Source organism: Trachurus japonicus, chromosome 3, assembly GCF_045865225.1.
Source record: "Trachurus japonicus isolate A0001 chromosome 3, Traja_1.0".
NCBI lineage: Eukaryota > Metazoa > Chordata > Actinopteri > Carangiformes > Carangidae > Trachurus > Trachurus japonicus.
In genome coordinates this window covers 18,580,990-18,603,336 of record NC_140909.1, presented here as the reverse complement: position 1 = coordinate 18,603,336, position 22,347 = coordinate 18,580,990, and the positions used below count along the sequence as shown (strand labels likewise).

The window sequence follows — 22,347 nt, the reverse complement described above, 5'->3', positions numbered from 1 at the left end:
ATAAAGCACAATCCCCCTTTCTTGCATTCCCCGGCTCAGAAAAATCTATCAAAATATGTCCTTCCCTTTTCTGCTTGAGGAGATTTTCTCCCATGTTTTCTTTTCACCTTCCAAAGGTGAAAACAGAGTATTTACTCTCAAGTCATGCTTAGGTGTCCTCTTATTTCTGGAGTGCAGTGGGTGGTGAGGTGTATGGTTATCTTTTGAAAAGCAATGTGTTTTAAAATACCATGTATCTCACATCGCATGACATTACAAATAAGATGACACCTGGTGCAAAATGTAAACTGTGACAGTTCCACACATGTAGACCTCAAGTTATGTGTGAAAGTAATATTAATATGACTGCAAATGCAATATTGCTACAATAAAGACATTAGACAGCACAGGTGTGACCCATTTAATCTGATCAACATTCCTTAGTGGCAGGTTATAGAGCATCTCCGACCAATGTACTGTTTCACCTCCAACATGCAGATCAGATTAGACTAACGGCCACATGATTATGATTTCAGCTCAAACAAGCTCAGAAATGCCAGTCACATGTTTTGGGAGTAAAGATTAGACGCTGTATTTCATGGTTACTAAAAACAGTAAATTAAGTAAATGATAGTAAATTCTAAAGGCAGTGATCCTGCAACACATGCTGCCATAGAGTAGATGTTTGCTTCCCTGTTCTTGCATACATTTTAGTACATTTAGATGTTTAGTGATCAGATTAAACTCAAAAAGGATATGAGACCATACACGCCCATGCTACAGTCTTCTACCATGGGTAGATGAGGCCTGTTTGACTGGCCTGCAGATTGCAGTGCCTGTATTGCATGGCTGAACTTGACTTGGCTTCATTTCCCCAAAATGTGAATATCTTCACGTGGCCTTTCAACCTGGCACTCCAGACATCAGTGCATTTTTATAAATGCATCCCACTGGCCTTTCATGCTCTCATATCTGCCAGTGATAGGAGAAATGTCAAGCACACCCGTCAATATCACCTGGGTCTGCGAGAGTGGTTTTCTTCACGGAGCCACAAAATGAATGAAAACATCAGAGCCCATCATATTTTGTTACAGCACCCTCATTTAAGTGCAATTCCTCACCTTTCTGTATCAGAAAGAGGCTGGCAAGGTTGATAGTGGGCCCAACTGAATGCCAGATACAGGATGTGTCCTTGTTGCTACGCTTCCACAAACCCATTTATTTGTGCTCTGTGGCTGAGAATGTTTAAATAATCTCAGCTGAAAAACTGCATACTGGGAAAATATATAGCTGTACTAATAAGGATGTGATGTATTAAAGTCATTTCTCACCGCTGTGACAATGTGATACCCAGGTTGAAATAATCAACAGATTGGTGTGAAAGCTGTGTTGTGCATGTCTTGGATTTTGCAGCTGTTGGTTTTCTTAATCATGCTTGGTTGTGACAAATTTCCTCCCTTCCGCAGTGGACAGATTGTGACTCACGTTCGATGTAAGCAGATAATTATTTTGATAATTATGACAAATTGTGTAAGTAACTCGAAGAGAGTGAGCTGCTATGGCTACTCTGACTCAGAACAGTGAAGTCTGTAGTCTGTGATGTTGTTGGCACAAAATGCTTGTGAGAGTTCTGTTTGACCCACACTGCACCGAGGTGTCAAAGAATGCCATGCATTTCCTGAACTATTTTAAGCATCTAAAGCATTTTCTCAAAGTCACCCTGCCAAAACAAAGACTACCAGGTACTCAGTTTTAATTACCAGCTGCTCACCTCACAGTACAGCAAATGTTTCTTTTCATGCCTGACACACTTTATACTCATTGTTTTGTTTTTCTCGTGCCTTACTGTCATTGAGAAAAGAGCGTCATAATGCATTCCTGTGACCTGAACAAGAATCCTGGAAGGGCACTTTGAAAGGAAGGAAGGAGCACAGTGCTTTTTGGTCCACAGCCGAACACTGTGCATGCTTATGCCCCACCTCCCCTAAAACAGGATGAAGTCATCCTGTAGCCGAGGATACACTGGAAGTCATAATGTAATGGTTATTCAATTCAGCACTGAACGGTTCGGCTTTTCATCAAGATATCATTTGGGCGAATCCACAAATCCTGTTACATTTACATCATGGCGTTGTAATCCAGCATCATTGAGTGTAATAACTAGTCATGGTTAGGTTTTATGCACAAGCATCACGCCACATGTGCCTGACAGTTATAGGTTGGAAAATGATGGCCTTTAGCCATTGTTTGCTTATTTTCTTCTCTCCCTCCGTCTGGAAGACTTCTCTCCGGTTTAAAGAGTCCCGACGGAGTCTGTTGTGTTTGTTGCTCGATTTGCTTTTTCTAGCTTTGCACCGGAACATCAGTCACATGGTTCCACCAGGTTACAATTAGCCTGCAGACTAGTGCTGCAGCTCTGGTCACTGGGGAGTTGTAGACACATGGCTCTGTTTTGTTTAATGACAGTGTGTGTAGCTGAGTGTAGAAGGAGGGAGTCCTGGTGGGCAGGCAGATCGTCACACACCGCTTAAAAGGAAACAAATTGAGTCTAAACTTGCATGCCTTCTGAGACACAAAGGGAGAATTTACATGAATGATTGGCCTTTTTTTTTTTTTTTTTTTTGCATTATGCAAACTCCAGATGTGACTAGGTTGTAATCTTGCAACTAAATGCAGTATACGGTAGAGGTCACAGGGAGCAGATTTGCCTCTGTATCAACGGTGTGTGAGTGCAGGCTGTTGTTTTTGTGTCACACTGCAGGAGGCAGCCAGATTTTTGTCCTGCAAACAGAGCTGCCCTGTGATCTGTGTGAATGCCCACCAGGAAGCTCAACACTACCATTTCTTTTCTTCTTAGTGGGATTCCAGACTTGCATTTCATGCTTTCTGTGAATGAGAAATCAGTCTGCTAAATAATTGTAACTGCCTTGTAGTGTTGCTCAGATCTGTGTGTCGCCTTTTATGGCCATTGTTTGATAGTTAGAATTAGCTACTGTGATATAGGAACACAGGGGGGACAGAGAGAGCCGCTATCTGCAGTTGTTTGGTGGAAAATAAGGAATGGCTTGGTTGCTCCAGGATTAAGGAAGTGCTCCCTTCCTGACAGGAAGTGTTTACAACTTGGTGACATTCCCTTTTTAACTTGACAAGTCTGCGCTTGCCCCTCTGTGTGTAGGCTGGATTTTCTGGCTGCCGCTCGCTTGCTAAAATACAACCAGGGTTAATGTTCTCAGCTGCTTTGACTTGAGCAATCGAGATGTCGGAAATAGTGACGAATGGTCACGGCACGTAGCTGTAGCTCCACTGGAGGCTCTTTGTGGCGACACGCTGGTGAATGTCCCTCACTCCTCTGAATATAGCCTCCCTCGCCTTTTGCTATCCTGCTAAGAGAGGTGGGAAGCCACGTAGCAATGGCAACGCGACGGGACTCCACCCTGCCTGCTCGCCCTATTGTCAGTCTAGGCGATATGCAGGGGCCTCAGTGCATCCTCCCCACACAGAGGCTATCTGAGGCCACAGCGCATCCAGCCTCAAACGTGGCGTTCTCACATCAAAATCTCGATGTGTTTACGGCCAAGACTGCAGCTTGTTTTTCTGTCTGCTCTATAAATCACTTTCTGAAAATCAAAGTCTCCATCCCAGTGGATCTCCCTGTGCTATTTCATGAAGGCCTACTTTCCTAATTGTGTCAGTTTTCATCTTATAGAAGCCATGATAAACAGTTGTGTTTCTCCCTATGCATTGTGGGGGAAAACTATTTACTGTCTGCATGTGTATGAGTCAGCGGACATGTCAGTTTGGTAGTTAGACAACATAAATTCATCCAACTGTACCTCATTCTCTATTTAAAAATTAATAATAATAACTGTAATTGTAGTGACGAAAACTGCCGTAGCCATGTTGAGGACAGTTCCCTGTTCACACACACGCACGGAATTATCCGATTTTATGAAATTCCAACATTCCATTGTAGCACCTGAATTATTCTCGAGCCTCGTGCCGCACCACTAACTGTATGTAGCAGAAACACTGCCAATAACTCAGGGACACACTGGGATGGGGGCAGAGGTAGGAAATTGGATTTTGTCAAGCGTGTCGTCAAGTACTTAATCTTGAATATCTGTCGCATATTAAGAGCACCTTCAGAGGGTGCAACCCACAGCCTCCTCTCTCTTCTCCATTGGAGGTCTTAAGTGGCTGTGTGGAGTGTGTTTCACCGAAGGAGGTCCTCTCCTCAGGGACACGTTTGGGTGCGTTTTGTGCTCAAGAAAGATGCACTCATTCATCAGCAGACAGAAGCAGCCAGAGAAAGGAATAACCAGAAAGTGGGGTTACACAATTAGCTGCTTAAAGTATTAAAATGCAGAGCATTACCCATTGGTTGAGTTGAGGTTCTCAGTGACATAGTTTACATGAATTTTACTTTATAGCTTGACAGCATATTGATGGTACAATGATGGTTTCGGTTCATTTGTGTGATTTAGTCATTATTTACTCCATGCCATACCCTTTTAAAACTTTAAGAAAAACACAAAATGTTTGTCTTTTTTATGATCCAGATAATATTTTTTATAACCATCTGTCAGAGAAAGGGGAAGGCTCAAAAACAAAAACAAAAATTGTATTTATGAGCAATAATGTAACAAGCCACATTATGGGATTCTGTTAAAGAGTATTGGTTAACATGCATGAGAGGAGCAAAACAAGTGATCCTAGTAAATCCAGCTGTCTCTGGACAGACTGCTGCTCAGTATAAACTAAAGAGATAAGCATAGAAATTGTGTTGTATTTTTATACACAGCTGTATGGCCTCTCTTGTTGATATGATGCTGTGTGACTGATGATTTAATCAACTTTATCACCAGCTGTAGTTTAGTCACAGCAGGTGAATGTTTGCACTGATAGAGAGACTTTGCCTGTTATTGTAAAAGACAGAGATTTGACATTGGTGGAAGGTTTATAATAAGAAAGTTGACTGTCATCTCAGAACATTTTAGATAATTAGAATATGCTATTTATAACTTTTTAAACTCAAAGTTTAGTTAAAGTTAAACTTGCCAGAGTTAGCCACAGTGGTTAATTTTCATCTGTTGTCCCTGGGGGTGACGTTGTACCTGATCTGTGATTACATAAGTGCAGCCCATACAGTGATGATGCAGAGACCAACTAGGTGTTCATGATATATTTCACACCCTTGTCCTTACTGCATTGCTGATGCCTATCCCACTGAAGTGTGGTGCATGGTATCAGTGTTGCTGCTGCTGCATCTGGAAGCATTCCCATACAAACCGCGATCAACAACAGGCAAAAACCCCTTGTGCCAAAAGAGCCGGTTTCAACCAGGCTGCCGTGCGTAAACTCCCCCACATGGCCAAGAGTGCAGAGATCTGAAGAACCAACATTTAATGTGGTCTGAATCTTAAAGGCAGTGTGCGTAATAAATAAGTCGGCAGTCAGAAGTGAAGCCGTTCTTTGAACAGCACAGATGTCTCCATGGGAGACACATGTGATACTGATGTGCTCAGTCTAATCCTTAAAACATGCACAGGCAAGTATATGTTGCACATAGACCATTAGAACCTTGCTAATAAGATAAAACAAGACAACAACAAGAATTACTGTAATAATTGGTGGTATAGCTTAAGATGGAGAAAATCCATCCAGCTGAGTGGTAAGAAACAATGTAGAAGAGGTTTCTCATGATGAGTCGCCTGTTTTTGTTGATTCACAAGGATCAGTAGTAGTGTGCCTAGCTGCTCTTGAATGATCCAAGAGCAACAATGTCCAATTAAACTAAAAGCAGAGCAAACAAATATGCCTGAAAAAATAAGAAAGATATATATTGTTTATCTCGAGTGAAGTGCTCTTCATCAGTGCGTAGACTGGAGTAGCTTGTGGTAGACTGATTGTGTAAAAAAAAAAAAAAAAAAAGCATTTAGAGCAAAGATAATAATTTGATTAGCTTCCTCTGCAGGCTCCTAAGCAGGTTTTTAGAGGAGACACATCCCTCTTCCAAGCTCCCTGAGAGGCAGAATGCTCCTGCAGCACCCGTGTTTCTGCGGGAATATTTCAATAAAGTTTCATTAATGTCAGCTCTGTGGGGTGGGGAATGCTCCCCTGCACTGTCTCTTTTACAGGCAAACCAGTTTTCCATCTGCCCAATCTGTGTCTGGAGGTGCAGAACCCGGTCGGGCTCCGTCCTCACAAGGGGGCCTTCAATGAATTGTAACCAGATTTGCACTCGCTTCTTAGAAACATGAAAGCATCTTATTGATAGTAACTGCATTATGTCAACAGAGAAGCTGTGATCATTTTTGCTCAAATAAATTGCCTTGAGGGCAGTATGTTCTTTCTGGAAAATCGTGGCCAAGTTATCTGCAGATGACTGCGCAGTGCACACAAAGCATTCATCCTGTGTTTATAGACAAGGATTAGGAGGTGGAGAATCAGCAGAGGCACTTCAAGCAGCCACAGCTTGTTGAGTTTTGCTTCATATTTAAAATTTGGACATTTGAACGTTCTTGTAATGGCAGCTCTCATCTGCAGAACAATTTTTTAAAAAAGTGTTTCCTCCTCCTTTGTCTTCTCTTCCCTCCCTTCTCCTCATCTTTAAAATGGCTCTCTGTCCTGACAATAGTGGCATGTGTACTTGTTTTGTTGTTGTTGCTCTGAAGAACAAAAGAGAAATGGGAGCAAAGAATTCCTGTTGTAAAGGCCTAGATGCAATTGAGCTGCTAAGAACTGAGTTGTATTAGGTTATCAGTGGCTGAAATCCCTTGTGGCGTGAGACATAAATCACACATGTCAGTCCTCTTTCTTTCTTTTTTTCCCTCTTCTCTCATTGTACAGCCTGCTGACTTTTCTCGCGGTCTCAGATAGGCTTCAACCTTGACTAGCCCCTGATGCATTCAATCCTTCCTGGACCAGCCATGACATTAATATCATATTCCTGTCTGCACTCATTCAGCACGAGTACAACCCGTCTGTATTTTCATCTATGAGTGTGTCTGAGAGTATTTTTCTGGTTGTTGAATGGTGTAATGGAGCAATGGATGTGTAGCTTGTTCAAAATTAAAAAAAAAAACTGAGAAATGAAGCAGGCAGCCTATTTTCTAATTGTCATAACCAAATTCCCATCCATGTTCTCAAATTTCAACTAATGCATTTTCTGAAATTTATCATTTTGCTCTAGATGATGTAATAGGCCGACCAAAACAGTATCCTTCCATTAAGGAAAATTCTATCTCGTATTTTCTCACTTCTAACGGAAAGTGGGGGCCCAATCGCATTGTAATCCTAGAAGCTCAAGCGTCGTTGAACAGTGAGCCAAAGTGGCAGGTGCCTGTTATAAGTTTCCCCCCTTCTCTAATGTTCTCCCTCCCTTCCCACTGATTTGAAGTCAGCCTCACCGCCTGAGAACCGCAGTGCATTTCAAGAAGTCTGTTGCTCTCTCTGCTGCGAGCTGCCAGAGCTCTGGCAGGTGTAAGACATGGCCAACCTGGGATCTGAGCTGTGGAATGAAAGTAATTGAGTGAGTTCTCTCTCTCTCTCTCTCTGTCTCTCTCCGTACTGCAGACCAGTAAAGGACCAAACTACTACGGGGACATGGCCTAAGCCTGTGAGGTGGCTTTGTGAGATTTATATAGGCTTACATCACAGCTTAGCAAAGACCTGATGTACTGGGGGAGCTGCAATCTTGTGCTGAGGGGGGAATTTTACTTTCATGACAAGTGTGGCTTGGCTGTCGTCCTGACACACCCTGGCATGCCACAAGGCAGATGGTGTGTCCCCAGGCGAAGCCACCGCTCTCTCGCAGGCACCCCTCTCCTCACAACCCCATGCTCCTCCTGCTGTCAACTAGTTATTAGTGCAGAGGGACAGGAAGGACATTGGAACAATTTGGAAAAATTAACCACATCCTCCACCCAACTATGAACAGGGCTGCAGGGGCAGGGTGCCTCATAAAGGCAGTCTGTTGATCTAAATAGTTGATGGTTCAAATCCCCTGTTTTCCTGGAGGGGTATTTTGCTGGCTAGCAAAACAATAATGCAACAATACAGCAATGTAGATGAACATTGTGAATGAAATGATGTGACAATGGGTGGAGCTGACTTGAAAAAATCCCCATTCATAAAAAGGTACTTTCTAAAATGTGTCACACGTAAAAATGAAAGTGAAGTAGCAAGAGGCAATTTACTTGAACCACCAGCACCCACTTCTTTTTGTTTCATTTTTATCACACAGTACAGGTCAACTAGAAACTGGTTTGTCATTGGCTTTAATTAGCTTTTTACTAGGAAAAGGAAAGTTGACTGGAATAAGCACATGAGCCAGGTGCTTTTTACTGCCCTACTATGCTTGTTAAATGTAAATCCTTTTTCTTTTCTTTTTTTGCAGCATAAGCTGTTTGATGACAAGCCCCTGCAACCTTATTTGAATATAGTGGACACGGGGGCCATGAGTGTACACAGTTAAAAGCTGTGGACCTACTCGCACCTAACCAAATTAGAACTTCAGATTTTTAATTGAGAAGCAGTGGCTGCAGGTACTTTATGATGTGTTATAATCCCACATTATTTTATGTTTTAATACAGAATATGTGAAAGAAATGTGGAGGCTCTCTGCAGAAAGTATTTTAGGAGGGTAGAACAACAAAGGACGCTCTTCTGGCTGATTACAGATTCCTGTTTTGCTTTCAGTGTACCAGCATGCCTATCAGACTTTTGTTGTGCCTGATTTTGATTGCTTGGGAGGGTAAAAAAAAAAAAAAGGCGCGTCAAGCACATGTATTAGAGTGACAAGCTTCTAAGTGAAGTGTTGTGCCTTGTTTGCCTTAGAGGGACGAGGGAAATATTGTGTTTGAGTCTCAAATCCGAGCTTTAGTGATTGCATTTAATTCCAGGACATCATTCTGTGTGATGCTATCAGACGTTTTCATCACACACCCTGGCCTTTATTTGTCCCGCATTATGTCAACAGGAAAGGCAAACGATGATGTCATGTGTTTGGAGTGGCTCCAGTGCAACATAACTCAATAAGTGATTGCCATTATTTCCTGAAACATGCCCAAACATCCTTTGGCTGATGATGAAGGTGCGATGAGGTGGTGAGACAGGAGAAGTCTAAGATGAGAGCTCTGCTAAAAACCTCACTGCTTAAGAGAATGGAAGATGCAGTGTTTGAAAGGGAAGGGTTTTATCACATTTGTGGGCTTCGGTCTGAAAACCTCGAGCCACTCTGCCCATTTGACTGTGGTCCACATACTGTAGCAGAGGCCTTCATCCCTTCCATTTAGGTGATTCATATGTTTTGTTAGTGAGGGCTACTTATTCTTAGGTCTGGTCTGTGTTTGCAGTGACTCTATCTGAGGTGGGTTTGGCACATAATGCTATGATTACTGATGACTGCGTTTCCATGCAACAAGGTGTGAGATGGTAATGATGCTGTGGCTGCGATGCATAATTTTGCTGAGAGCTTCTCCGCTTCAGGGATCTCTGGGGCCACAAAGACATTGCTTATCAGACTGGTTGTATCCTAATTAAACTTGTGAGTGAAATATGTATATTTTTTTGTGGCACAAAAACAAACCAGGACAATGTTTGTATTGGACCCCCCCCCCCCCCGCTTGAATTCACAGAAGCAAAACATTTGAGGAACCCATAATTATGCTGTGGAAGAAAAAAAGTCCTAGTTATTTTCCCCAAAACAGATGGAGAGAGAATATTGAAAAGGGTGGATTTAACACACAGTAGCTGGTATGAAACACATCTGAGGTACTTCCTTTTGCCATTATTGCCTAATCCATGTATAGTGCAAATGATCTGTGCAGGAACATACCTGCCAGCTTTTCTCTGCCACTAAGCAGCTTACAAATTATCCCCACTGAACTTTCTAGCATTTAACACTTGGAAACTTTTCAAAACCTCTTTTTTTTTAATTTATCAATGACACTTGTCCTTGATCGGTATTGTAAAAATGTTGGTGCTTTCCCAGCTGAGGAGAAATCCTACAGTTGTTAAGGTGTGTAGATATATTTTAAGCGTACTTCCCTGAGGCTTGTCAGGTGTATGCGCGTGCGTGGCACTCTCTCGTGGGTGGCCTGCATATGCAGTTTGCTTCTGGGAAGTGTTTGCTCTCTGTGGCAAAGCTTGTCTCAGGAAAGGTGGCTAGGTGGAAGCACAGCACGGCGGGCATGAGGCTCAGTCCACCCCCAGTGTGCCCCACCCGGCCCCATCCACCAGATGAGTGATGAGCTTGTTTATAATGAGACCAAATCCCTTCCTGTTACGCATGACTCATAGGGTGTAGTGCCAGTCGTATATTTACGTGCTCACTTAGGTGTTTGCATAAGCGATTCCATGTTGGTGCACTGGTTTTAACCTTAGAAAACTATTTGCTAAGATGTTTCCAAGTTACAGAACATGTGGTAGCCTTCCCCTCCGCCAAACGCATCGGCTTGGACCAGCATGTCAGGTGCCTCGACAGGGAAAATGTCCATTCCCTTTTTCCAACAGCTGGCCCAAACCTCTGCACTCACACCCCGTCATTAGAGCTAATGTCCAAGTGAACAGATGGCTCAGATTGGAGTCTATTTCCTTTCAAAGGGAAGATCTTTACTTTTGAAACAGCGTCCTGGTAGATGAATCAAACATTTCAAGGAAACAAACATCCCCCCCAAAGGCACTATAGATGCGGACTGTTGCTCCTCTCCCTGAAGGTTTCAGCTGTATTTCTGGGTCCCAGGACATCCACCTAATTGCCATCCACTGCACAAAATGCTCAGCAAAAGAGCAAGACTGCAATTAGCCGTGGCTCACTGCCAGCTCGGCGTAAATCTGCCAAATTGTTTCTCTTAAGAAAGTTGAGCAGTTTTTGGTCTCTTTCCCCTACTTTTGAAATGTAGGCCTGTCACTGGGCTATCATATAATTAGGTAGACCAGCAGTAACGGGGAGCATGTTGCAAGGCTTTTAGCTGAGGCATTGTGGTGGTGTGCTGAGGCAGAGGTGGGATGTTATTTATGCGTTTCTCCCTTTATCTCCTGGTCAGCTTTGTGGATACCACAGCAGTATCTGTCACACAACTCTCCTCACACCTACCCATGTCATAGTGTTCAATAGAGCACAAAAAATAAATCTTTTTTTTTCCTTCCGCAACACCTCACCTTTACCTCTTTTCTTGTCCTCTTGCAGCTCATTATCCTCGAAGACTACGCAGACCCTTTCGACGCCGAGCAGGCTGGTGGCACACAAACCACCACAGAAAAAGTGACAACTGAGAATGACGGCTACATGGAACCATACGAAGCCCAGAAGATGATGGCAGGTAGATCAAGACATTCACTTCCCTCTTTGATTCCTTCTTTTTTTTCTCTTTTTTTTTCTATCCATCTTTACTCTTAGTAATTGCAGGTTAAGTGATAGGAAAGGGATTTGTGCATTTTCTATGACTTAATTTTTGTATGTCTTAGAGCAGTGTTAATTAATGTGCTGTCTGATTTTGACCCTATGGTTCCAAGCTTGGAATTAATGAAGAGCCTCAGAAGGCCAAATGTCAATTTACATGGCAGGTGCAGCCGAGTGGAAACGACCTGTGTGTCATGGAAGATGTCAAAACATTTTCAAAAGCAGCAACTTTGCCCCCAGAAACCATACCAAACGTGCAAGTGATTTCACATGCCTCGGAGGTGTAGGACCAATAAAGTGAGAGATGCATCTTACATTTTTTTTCGGCTGAACTGCGTGTGCACATGGAGGCAGCCAGCCACTTGCAGGGATTTCCAGGAAGGCTTTTTTTTTTTTTCCTTCTGAGGACAACAATAGCTGTGTGCTAACATAAGAATTCTGCCGAACCACATTCTCCACACAGCTTTGTCAGAGTACACATTCATTCTGTGGCTAAATGAGCACAGCAATGACAAAGAACAAAGAATGTGCAGAGAGGGAAAAGAAAATGATGAAAAATGCGGAGAAAACAAAACATGTGGCGCTTGTTTTCCTCTCCTGCACAGATCTGTGAAAAGAATGCTTCAGAAAAATGTTCACAAATGTCAGATCTCAAGCAGATTTTTATGGGGCTAGAAGATATCACCATTTAGACTTTTGATATACTGACGAAGTCATATCATTTCCAATATAACGGTGCCTCTCAAACTCCCACACGTACTGTATCCTTATGAACACACATACACCCACTTGCTCCCATAGCTCCCACAAAGACAGGACATGAATGTCTCTGTCCCTACTCAGCAATTTCCTTTTAATGGGCCTCCAGACAATCTCTTGTTTTCATCTGTCTTACTGGTTTGACCTCTGGCCCAGTCATTGCCTCAGCTGAGTATAAAATCTGAAGATTTATCGTCTCTCTCAGGTGGAGGAAAGAAGAAAAAAAGCAGAACAAGCCCCCTGCAGTATCACTTGCATCTTGAGCTTATTCCAGGTTTTTTTTTTCTGCAAGTTGTCACAGCTCTGCATTTTGGATGTATTGTATTTGGCAGCAATTGTTCATTTGATGTGATATTGGGTTCTGAAGCTGTCTTTTTTTTGGGATGGGTGGGGGGGGACTGGTTGCTCTTGTCTTTAAAACTAGGTAGAGTTGTTTTCAGGCTCCCTACTTTTATCCATCATCTCTATTGATCACTAGTTCTTTTTTTCTGCAGTTTTTTGTTTTGCAGAGCTGTTAGTGGATCTCTGCTGTCACCCTTTTAATATTGGCAATCATCCATAGATATAAGGATGGATGATGTTGATACTTGATAGTCAAGGCCATATTGATAATAATGAGGGCTTTGTTTTTGTTTTCTGTGATTTAAGTGGATGATATTATCTGAACCAAATCAGTGACACAGTATGTTACTGATTCTTTTTAAATATTTATGTATCTTTGGTATAGAAAAACACTGAGCTAACTGCCCAGTAATGCCTGTCTCCAAATTCACAGTTACACATATTCACGCTGGGGTGCTGCTGGGGTCAGCCCCACTTGTGCAGCTGTGGGTTAAATGCTTTGCTCAAGGGTGCCTGGATGATTTAACGAGGGTCAGAAGCTGCTCTCACTCTTTCTCTTGCTGCCCATGGTCGGATTCTTCCAGATTCACTGCTGCATCTCTCATCCTGACGGTGCGCTGGTCAGGCAGAACTGCATGTTCAGAATTTAGTAGGCGCTGCTGCAGTGTAGCCACGAGAGGAGAGGAGAGGAGCTCACCACTGTGAGACTTGCATCTTCCTCCCTGTCTCATTCTGTCACTATTACTCTCTCTCATCTCGTTTCCCTTTCACTCTCCAGACAACTGTTTTGTTTTGCTCACTGACGACTTGAATAGTTAACAATACTTGAGGTGTATTCAGTTCTCCAAGTGTTGGCTGTATAATGGAGCTGAAGCTCTAACAGCCTCCCTTTCTTCTCAGCTCTTGCGTCCACAGATGGGCTCAGATGAACCCCAAAACCCCAAACACGCCAACACATCAGAAACTTCACTATTTATGGCCGTCAAAGCAAGTTTTTAATTTACCGCCAGCCCAATTCATGCCATCTATAAAATGGTTAGTCGACCTCCTCATAAACGAACTCTGTCTCAACTTGTAAAATTCAGTGTGTGTGTGTGTGTGTAAAGGATAGTTTCTTATAAAACATGTTTGCAGTTAAAGCTAAAGAAGTAGACTGAAAATAAATCAGTCTTTTTTAGTGTGCCTTCACAACCTTTAGGTTTCGACTTTCAACACAAGATTTACTTTGAGCTGCTGACACACACACCCACACACACATCTCAGCGCTGCCAAGTTTTTTTTTATTATTTACGGATACACCACAGTAATTTATTATTCAGTACATATACATTTGTATATATATACTGTGTATGTGTCTGTGTGTATGTGTATATATATATATATATATATAGGGAGAGAGAGAGAGAGAAAATTGAGGAAACATTTCCTGTTTTAGTTTTATTAAGGTAGCTACGGTGATGATTTAAAGCCTGAATTAAATCTTGCTTTATTAGTTCCAAAATCTGCAGCTGTTTGTCTTGAGAGAAAATCACCTTTCATGTGAGAAGATTATTCCTCGTAAAAACTATCAGACACTGGATGTTCAGGATGGTGAATGAGCTGAAGGTGTTCTGTTTCTAAACCTACAGAGCCAGTTAGCTCAATGTGTACAATAAGTCTGCATGTGACATAAGTCCTTCTCTGCACAAGCATGTGACATCATTGTTAACAGCAAGCATGAGGTCAGTCTCATATGCTGATTAGAAAAGGCTTTTTCACTGCTCTGCATTTTATGAGCCATTGCAATGTCATGCGTGAAACGACCTGGTTGATGATTAAGCTTTGGCATGTTTTTACTGCGAGCTCCATGATCTCATGTGATTGGTCGGAAGAGCATTTTTCCGTAGAGGTGAGCGAGCGGAAACGCTTGTTGCGCAAGAAAAGCCACTGGCCGTAAACAGGCCAATTCGACGCGTGCATGTGCCATCTCCAGACACTGATGTGATTCTTTTCATTGAACTTTATTCTGCTTCGAAGCCAGTGACTGATTTGCGTGTTGTGTAACTCAGTGTTGTAAATAAATCACAAAAGATCACATGGTTGTAAAGGAGTGCAAGATAAAATTATGTAGAAACCGGATGTGCTATTTTGAAGACAGAATTATAATTCCTTGATTACACAACATTCACACCTTAAACACACAAACACACACATTCAACCACATAGTGAGAGGTGTGGCGTGTTGTAAGGCCTGAGGCGAAAAGTGCCACAGCTGTTTACATAACAGAGTGTGCGCTCCTGCTGTGGGTGTGTAGTGTGTGTGCGTTTGTCAGCACGCACACCATCGCGCACATATGCGCGTCTTGGTGTGTGAGCTGCACCGACATGGCGCTCGTGCCAGTACGTGTGTGCTCTGTGCTCCATGTCTCTCCCTCTCTCTCCCAAGAGCCATCCTCAGTGAGGTTGAGCTGGCTGATTTATGGGCCTGCTGGAGGGGCATGTCACGACTTCCTTAACCTGAAAAGCCACCGCACCCCCACCCCCCCCCCCTGCATAAGCTGCTCCACACTGGCTGCAGGCCGCGGCTTACTGCACCACCTGCAGTTATGTGAAGACATGTGCACAACCACTCTGTCTTTATAACGTTTCCTTCGTGCGTGTGTGTGTCTTTTCAGGGGTGCCTCAAATGTTTCTCATGTCAGCCGCTGCATGCGCTGTCTCTGTATCCGTGTAAGTCTGTCGAACGTGTGCGTGAGCCCGATTCTACTGCTCATTGTCAGCTGCTGTTCTGGCATGTTGAGTTGTTGTATTGAAGGTGTGTAACTTGTGCTGCTGCAGGTAGGTATATGTATTTTAGGTGCAAGGTCGCGCCAGATTTCACAGTTACTCATAACCTTCTTTATGTATCTCACCCACACACACACACACAGAGCCTCAGCTGTCAGCTTGGTCATTCCCCACATACCTCAACATAAGCGTTAGCACCTTATCATAGGAGGAGCTGTTGGAAACAAAGCTAACATCAACCTTTGTGATGTTACTTTATCTGCTCCACTTGACTCCGTTCCCTCGCACACATTGTTGTAGCTGTTGAGACTTGTTACACTGACACGCACAAGGGGCTGGGCTAGTACTGCACAGCAGTCTACGTTGAGCCATTTCTCAGTGAACACCCTTCTCCTTAGACTCGTCATTCATTCAGTCAGTCAGTCAGTCAGTCAGCTAGTCGACCATGTGAGAGTTTTCCCACAGAGCAGACAAGGCCTGTTATACAAAGCTCTCCCAAGCAAACACACTCCAGTCCAGTCCTCAAGCTATAGCAATGCCACTGCACCTAAAGTGCGTTGAGGTGTGTGAGAATGTGAATGTGTGTGTATGTGGAGGTGGGCGAATCGGACAAAAATATCCCCTCTGGTGCGAAATACTTAACGCCAGTGGTGAATTTATTACACACTGTGTCAAAGTTGTAACCTCAATTTCTCCTCATCATGTCTTTCAGGTCATGCTCAGTCATTTAGAGTTGTGCAACAGGGCCAGAACGCCTGGGGGGAAAAAAAACCTTGATACTTTCCATAATGGTTGACTCACAGTGGATGGGCGATCACTATTTCTCTTTCTCTTCCCTCCGTCTGAGAAATGTGCTGGGAAATGTCTCCCGGCACTGGCACCTCCTGTACCACACTCCCAGTGATGTGGAGACAAGTATCCAGTGCCAAGGAGATGAGTCATTAGCAATGGAGTTGATTATTTCAATTACTCATGATAGTGTGGCACTAAGCCCCCTGTTGGCTCTACAGGATAAATGCCAGGAATATTACCAATTTGGCAACAGCTAGAGTGGATGAGGGAGCACATTTAGAGGTGGGGACACTGAGAGAGAGAGATGATGACGATGAGGGGAGATTACAGCAGAGAAATGGAAGGAGAAGTGAATATGAAGACTTGAGAAAGACAGATACAGAAAAGTAAAAACAAGAGACCTGTGAGAGAAACCTTGAGGCAAAGACGGTGGGAACAAATTTATATTACAGCACCCGTGGCTTAGTTTGTGGGGACAGTTTAAGAGAAAAGAATGGAGGCATGGTGTGCTGAGTGGTTTCCATCTCCTCCTCACTCACTCACACGAGTGAAAACTCGCTCCGGGCAATGGCAGGTACATGTGGCGGCACATTTCCTGGCCTGCAACCCTGCTTTTATTGCCCCGAGCTGTAACTTGAGGAATATCCAGAGCATGTACCGACAGTGGCACCTATGCAAAGGTTAATTTTGGGTTTTTTTTTCCAGAATGTATTGGAAATACCTCTGATTGTGGTTTAGTGTGTTTATAGTATACAACATTTAGTTTTTTTTAAAGTTATTCTCTCATCTTTGGTTTCATTTTCTTTTCAGTCTCGTTTGAGTGTTTGTGTATGTAATTACCTTATAAACAGATTTATGCAATACCACAGCTAATTATTGGCAGCTATAAATAAGCATGGACTGCAAGGCCAGTGGCTGAAAACCATACAGGGAAGTGAATAATTAACACCCTGCTCTGTCCTCTCACATCTCACAACAACTACTGTTAAAGGGTATTAGGGCCATGCAATCTACACACTAGCTCAAATCTTTATTTTTACACCACTGCCTTGAATCTTTATTTCTTATTAAGGCAAACAAATGTGTATGTCTGACGTATATACAGTATGGTTCACATATCATGCAGAGAGATTTGGCAAATTAAGAAAGTAAAAAAAAAAAATCTGGCAGGTTGAACAATGAATCAACAAGTTGTGACAGACACACGACGTGGGAGAAGTTTCCATGCACGAGTCACTGCTGAGTTTAACAGGAAATGTCTCTGAGGTCACTGACACACAGACTCTTTGATTGGATGAGTTCACAGCATCCTCCACATTTGGCCAACTTAACCAGGCATGTACAACTTGAAATCATATCAAATCAATCACAATTATAAACATGAAATATTATTTATCATCTTAAAGACAACTGGTGAAGAGCTGAGAGCTATTAAATGACCAAGGCAGCAACACCAGTCAGGATCTATATTTATGCACTGGGGCTGTAATCAAGACTTGCTGATACATGCTTTGTGGGGGATGATGACTTTTGTTTGCTCAGTTGACTGATGACACAGCTCAAGTATAGTGCTGAGTACATTTGGGTGCTGCAGGGCGAAGTAAATTAAGGCCACAAAGGCAGAGCAATATGTTCTCTCAATGATGATGTAAGCTGCCCTGCAACACAGCAGGTAGTTTGAAAAAAAGTAGGAATGTTTATTCTCCAATACTTAGCTAAGCCTCCTTTTTTATGTACAAGAATGTGGTTTTAAGTTCCTAATGAAAAATAAGATCATCTCCTCAACACAGGATGTTGACTTATTTAAGAGAAAACAGTGAAACAGTGTTCTCTCCCATCCTGCTCCCTCACGAGTCATTGCATCTAAACTCCATCCAGTGGTTGCCTTGTTATTGCAGATGTGAGCTACCCACTTATGTCACATCTACGTGATCGCATGAGAAATGACTGACAGTTGTTACACACTGATCTGACAGGGTGGCACTAAGTGAGGCAAAAACTGGTGCTCTGCAGTGCCACAACTGGTGTCAGGTGGTCTTTCTTTTTCTTTTTTCTTCCTCTTCTTTTTTTGGCTTGGTACTATTGTTGGGGCCATATTATTTTAACTTTTAAAAATGGCCTTGTCAGAAAAATGCATTATGTAATCCGAGCAGAGTTGGGTTGTATTTCTAAAGAAACAGGACAAGAACAAGATCCCCCTGGAGTGAACCAGAGCTTTCACAGTGGAAGTGCAGCTTATTCTGAGCTACTTTGTTTGAAAACCATAATTTTAACAAATGATAATTCAGATAACAGATGTGGTGATGTTTCACGAGTTGTGCCAAGCTGGGGTTGTCTGATATAAATTTATTCTACATCCTTTCTGAAGATTTGTGTAGATATGAACTAAGTTATATAAGAAAGATTTACTTAGTTTCATGATAAACTCTCCTCCTAAAGTTGCCTGTAATTGTAGATTCCTGTGCTCCGCTGTCTCCATCATGTCATTGTCATTATTACACTGATCTTTGTTTTTTTTTGTTTTTTTATAGAAGACACTTAACTTTAACATTATGAGGGGATTTCACTGCTGAATAATTAGCTTCAACAAAAGACACTCACTTTTTAAATGAGCATGGTTTGGCTGTTTCCGTGTTTTCCCTGGTCGTTACTAGTGGCTCAGCAGCAAATCTCACCTCATTAACTGGTGCAGTAGGGGAACTCAACCATTCACAATTTTCCAAAGAGCTGAAAAAAAAAGGGCTGTAACTTTTTTTTTGTGAAGCTCACTGGCCAGACGAAGAAGAGGAATGAGGTTGTAGCTGTGTAGCTGTATTGTGTCAAAAAACAGCATGCATGGTTAGTAAAACATTTCCTGCTTAAACTGATGTTCTAAAAATAGTTTTGTGTGTTTCCCTCACATTGACAGTGACATACTGTCCAGCGGGTTATCGCTGTGTGTGCGTGTGTATGTGTGTGTGTGTGTCTGGCCTACGAGGTAATGGCCAGCAGCCTCTGCAGCGTGGAGGGGTTATTTGGCGAAACTGTGGAGCGGAAGGTGTAGGAGGTGGGAGGAAAGGGGAAGAGCAGGAAGACTGACGACTTATTGATGAAACGAGAAATCTCAAGCTGCAGCCTGATAACTCCCTCCCCCTCACTTAGCGATGAATGTCACCCAGCACTGGAGCTCAGACAGCCCACTCTCAGCTTGTGCATGGTTTTGGTGCCGGACAGATGTCAATATATTTGACATTTCCTCTAGATATTGACACATGCTGCTGGTTAGAGTGATTAGATTACCTGTCATTATTTTGAGCAGTCCTCTTTTACCAAAGCGCACAATCATGGCGATGAGCTTTGAGTTGTTTTTTTTTAAACACAGTAACACAATAACTGTGCTGTTTCAGTGATTTGTCTTACATTTTTATTAGAAAACATTCTCAGCTTTCTGCTTCTCCATGTAAGCAAGTGTTGCTCTTCTCTGTCAACTTAATAACTTTGGGTTTTGGACTATTGGTGGGACAAGATAAAAGATTTGAAGACATGATAATCTGAATTATTAACTGCTAAAATACGACCAAGCAACTGTAGTTCACCAAAACTTGCAACCGGTTCTTGGTGGAGCCATGCAGGTTGGTTGAATGCAAATTAAGGACAAAGCGATAAGATCGAAACTGCACTATGAAAATTCACCTCCTCAATTACAATTTGAAGACAGTCTGTCAAGGTTTAACTAAGACATTGTGTCGGTGATAATGCAGCAGACAACCTTAAAACAGTCTGCCTCTGGCTCTGGCTGCTGCCACATGGAGGCATAAAACCACTGCATAGAAACGCCTATCAGAACAACTGCACAAGGCTGGCACGTGGAGCTATATTTGGTGCTTTCCCAGGTAAAATGACTGGTTAGCAACCAAATGGAGAGCTGCATTTGAAATGCACAGGATACAACTTGTAGAAAACCATCATGCATTTTTGTTTCCTTCCTTGTTTTAGCTTCATTTGAAGGATTGATTTATATCTTGTTCTTTCCATCTGTCACACCTCTTTCCACCATAACCTCCTCCATGTGGGGTGAACATCATTAAACAAACATACCTTGAATTGCGAGCATCCTTTGAGCATATTCAGTAGTAGTTTGGCAGTCTTTACCAGAAACATGACAATCTCTTCATTATTACTTCTATAAGAATACTTTTTTGTTTTGGCTTTTGAACAGGCTGACTGCACATAAACCCACAAATGGACAAAGACAGATATAGCGCCATAACTGAGATGAAATGGTACACTGGCAAAAGCAATCCAGCTGGCCTCTGATATCCCACTGTGCCAGGCTGTGCCAAGCTGTGCCAAGAGGAGGATGGATACGATGGCAGACCCACTATCCATCCATTACAGCTGAGTGTTTAGGGAGGGGCCGGGGTGCAGGGGGGAAGGGGGAAGGGGGTGGGGGGCTCAGCAGCCACTCTGGCGCAAGTTGGAGGTGCTGAAGTCATTCATTTTAAAGGTATGATTAATGACACCATTAATCCATGTCTGGGCCACTGCAGAGGAGGACAGGGGCAGAATTCATACCCACTGCCGGCTACCTGGGGCCAGCAGCACACACGCATGATCTCTTTTAGTACACACATGCACAGATAGAGACACATGCAGCTGTTGTGCGTACAGACACACTTTTCTTTGGGTCATTTGATGTTACAAGTGTTCATTTCCCTGAGAGCGGTGATGGAACGTCAGACTGCAGTGTCTTTGTTGCACACAGTTACTTGATGGTGGTTATTGGTCTGATTTTAGTGTCTGTTGACAGAGGGTGAGGATGACAGACTTGGTGAATTAGTAATAGACAGGGAGATGGCTGGCACCAGTCTGATTACAGACCTGTGTGTTTTGGGATGGCTGCAGTCAAATTGGAAAGAAAATCAGGCCTGTTGACATGCTGTCTGCGACAGAAAGCATTTTAGGTGCGAGTGTGCGTGCAAATGGGCAGCTAGCACTCTGCAGCTGCTGAAGAACATGACAGGAACAGTTGGACACCAAATGGAGAAAAAAAAAAGCGAGATAGATACAGGATCACCAAATAAAACACACACAGCGACATGTATGCAAAATACACTGAAACCAGCAGTAAAGTGTACAGGGTTGTGTGGGAGTATGTGTGAAGAAGACATGCATGCACACAGACATGCTTTATGATGGGGCAGATCTCTGTAACCCTAAGATTTGGTACACGCCCACGTGCAGTCGAAGCACATCTCAATCGGTATCTTGGAATTCAGCTCGTCCTCCTTGTGTTGTTTGATGAGGCTTTTGCATCGTAACTAGTACCAGTGTCCTCGTTCACACAGAATCAAAACAGTCTAGTTGTTTTGGAAGTGGGACAACCAGAGCTACAGAATCAGATAATAGGCCTGTATGTGAGCATGTTTGCACTACACCAGCTGTTTGCGTAAAGGCTATGACTCAGGGCTTTGATATCCTGATTTTGCATTCAAGCTTTCCTATGAATAATTATGTCTCAGATTTGGTATTTCAAACAAAAACAACCTCGATTTGTGTTTTATCTTGTTAAAGTTTAAAAAGGATAAAGTGACTGGGTTGTGCAGGAGACATCCCTACAATATCTCGTGATTTAAAATGATGGTAAGTGAAGCAGTGTAATGTTTGTGCCTGTGTTTGTCTGTGTGAAGCATAGAGCAGAGCAGTCTGTGGAGACCAGCCTGTTAACTGCTGTTGCACCATGAGAAATGTAGCAAAGGAAGCCGGTTGACAACAGGGCTGGATGAGGAGGGTTTGAAGAGCCTGTGCACAGTGATGAAGCCGTCATCTTAAACCAGCACTGCATCTCTCCACAGAGCATGTCTGTATTGTTTTCTCTCTATCTAGTATATAGGCTCTTAACATTTTCTCTTGTCTCCTGCTGTCTGTTTTGTTCTGTCTCCCTCTTCTCTTTTTTTGTCTTAATCGTATTGTCTCCCTCTATCTGTCCTCTTCCTCCTGTCTCAATCTACCATAGATTTTTTTTTCCTACATTTTCTGCATCTGTCTTTTCCTCCATCTGTGTTTTTGGTTCTCTATCAGTCGCCAAGAGGCAGTTGTCCTGGACATCCCTGTTTTCACTGTGATAGACTATGGACTAAGCTTTTTTTATAGGAGTCTTGTTGTCTTGTAAAATAACCTTAGGGTCTTTTTTCTCTCTGGAAGCCAATTTATTGGGGACATTTATTCAGGAATGACCTTCTCTTGGTTTCTCTTCCAGGGAAACATGCTGTTATCGTTCCTTGCAGGGTAATCCCACCATTATTGGAGCTTGATTTACCCATTAA

General features: G+C 42.8%; 1 protein-coding gene across 5 annotated transcripts in view; it reads left to right on the top strand.

Moving 5' to 3' along the window:
* Positions 1 to 22,347, top strand: part of shf (Src homology 2 domain containing F) — a 92,081-nt gene that overhangs the window by 5,020 nt on the left and 64,714 nt on the right. For all 5 annotated transcript variants that reach the window (XM_085765091.1, XM_085765098.1, XM_085765076.1 and 2 more), the window contains exon 2: positions 11,171 to 11,303. In XM_085765091.1, coding sequence (XP_085621217.1) covers positions 11,171 to 11,303 — 133 coding nt within the window. The remainder of the gene's footprint in view (positions 1 to 11,170; positions 11,304 to 22,347) is intronic.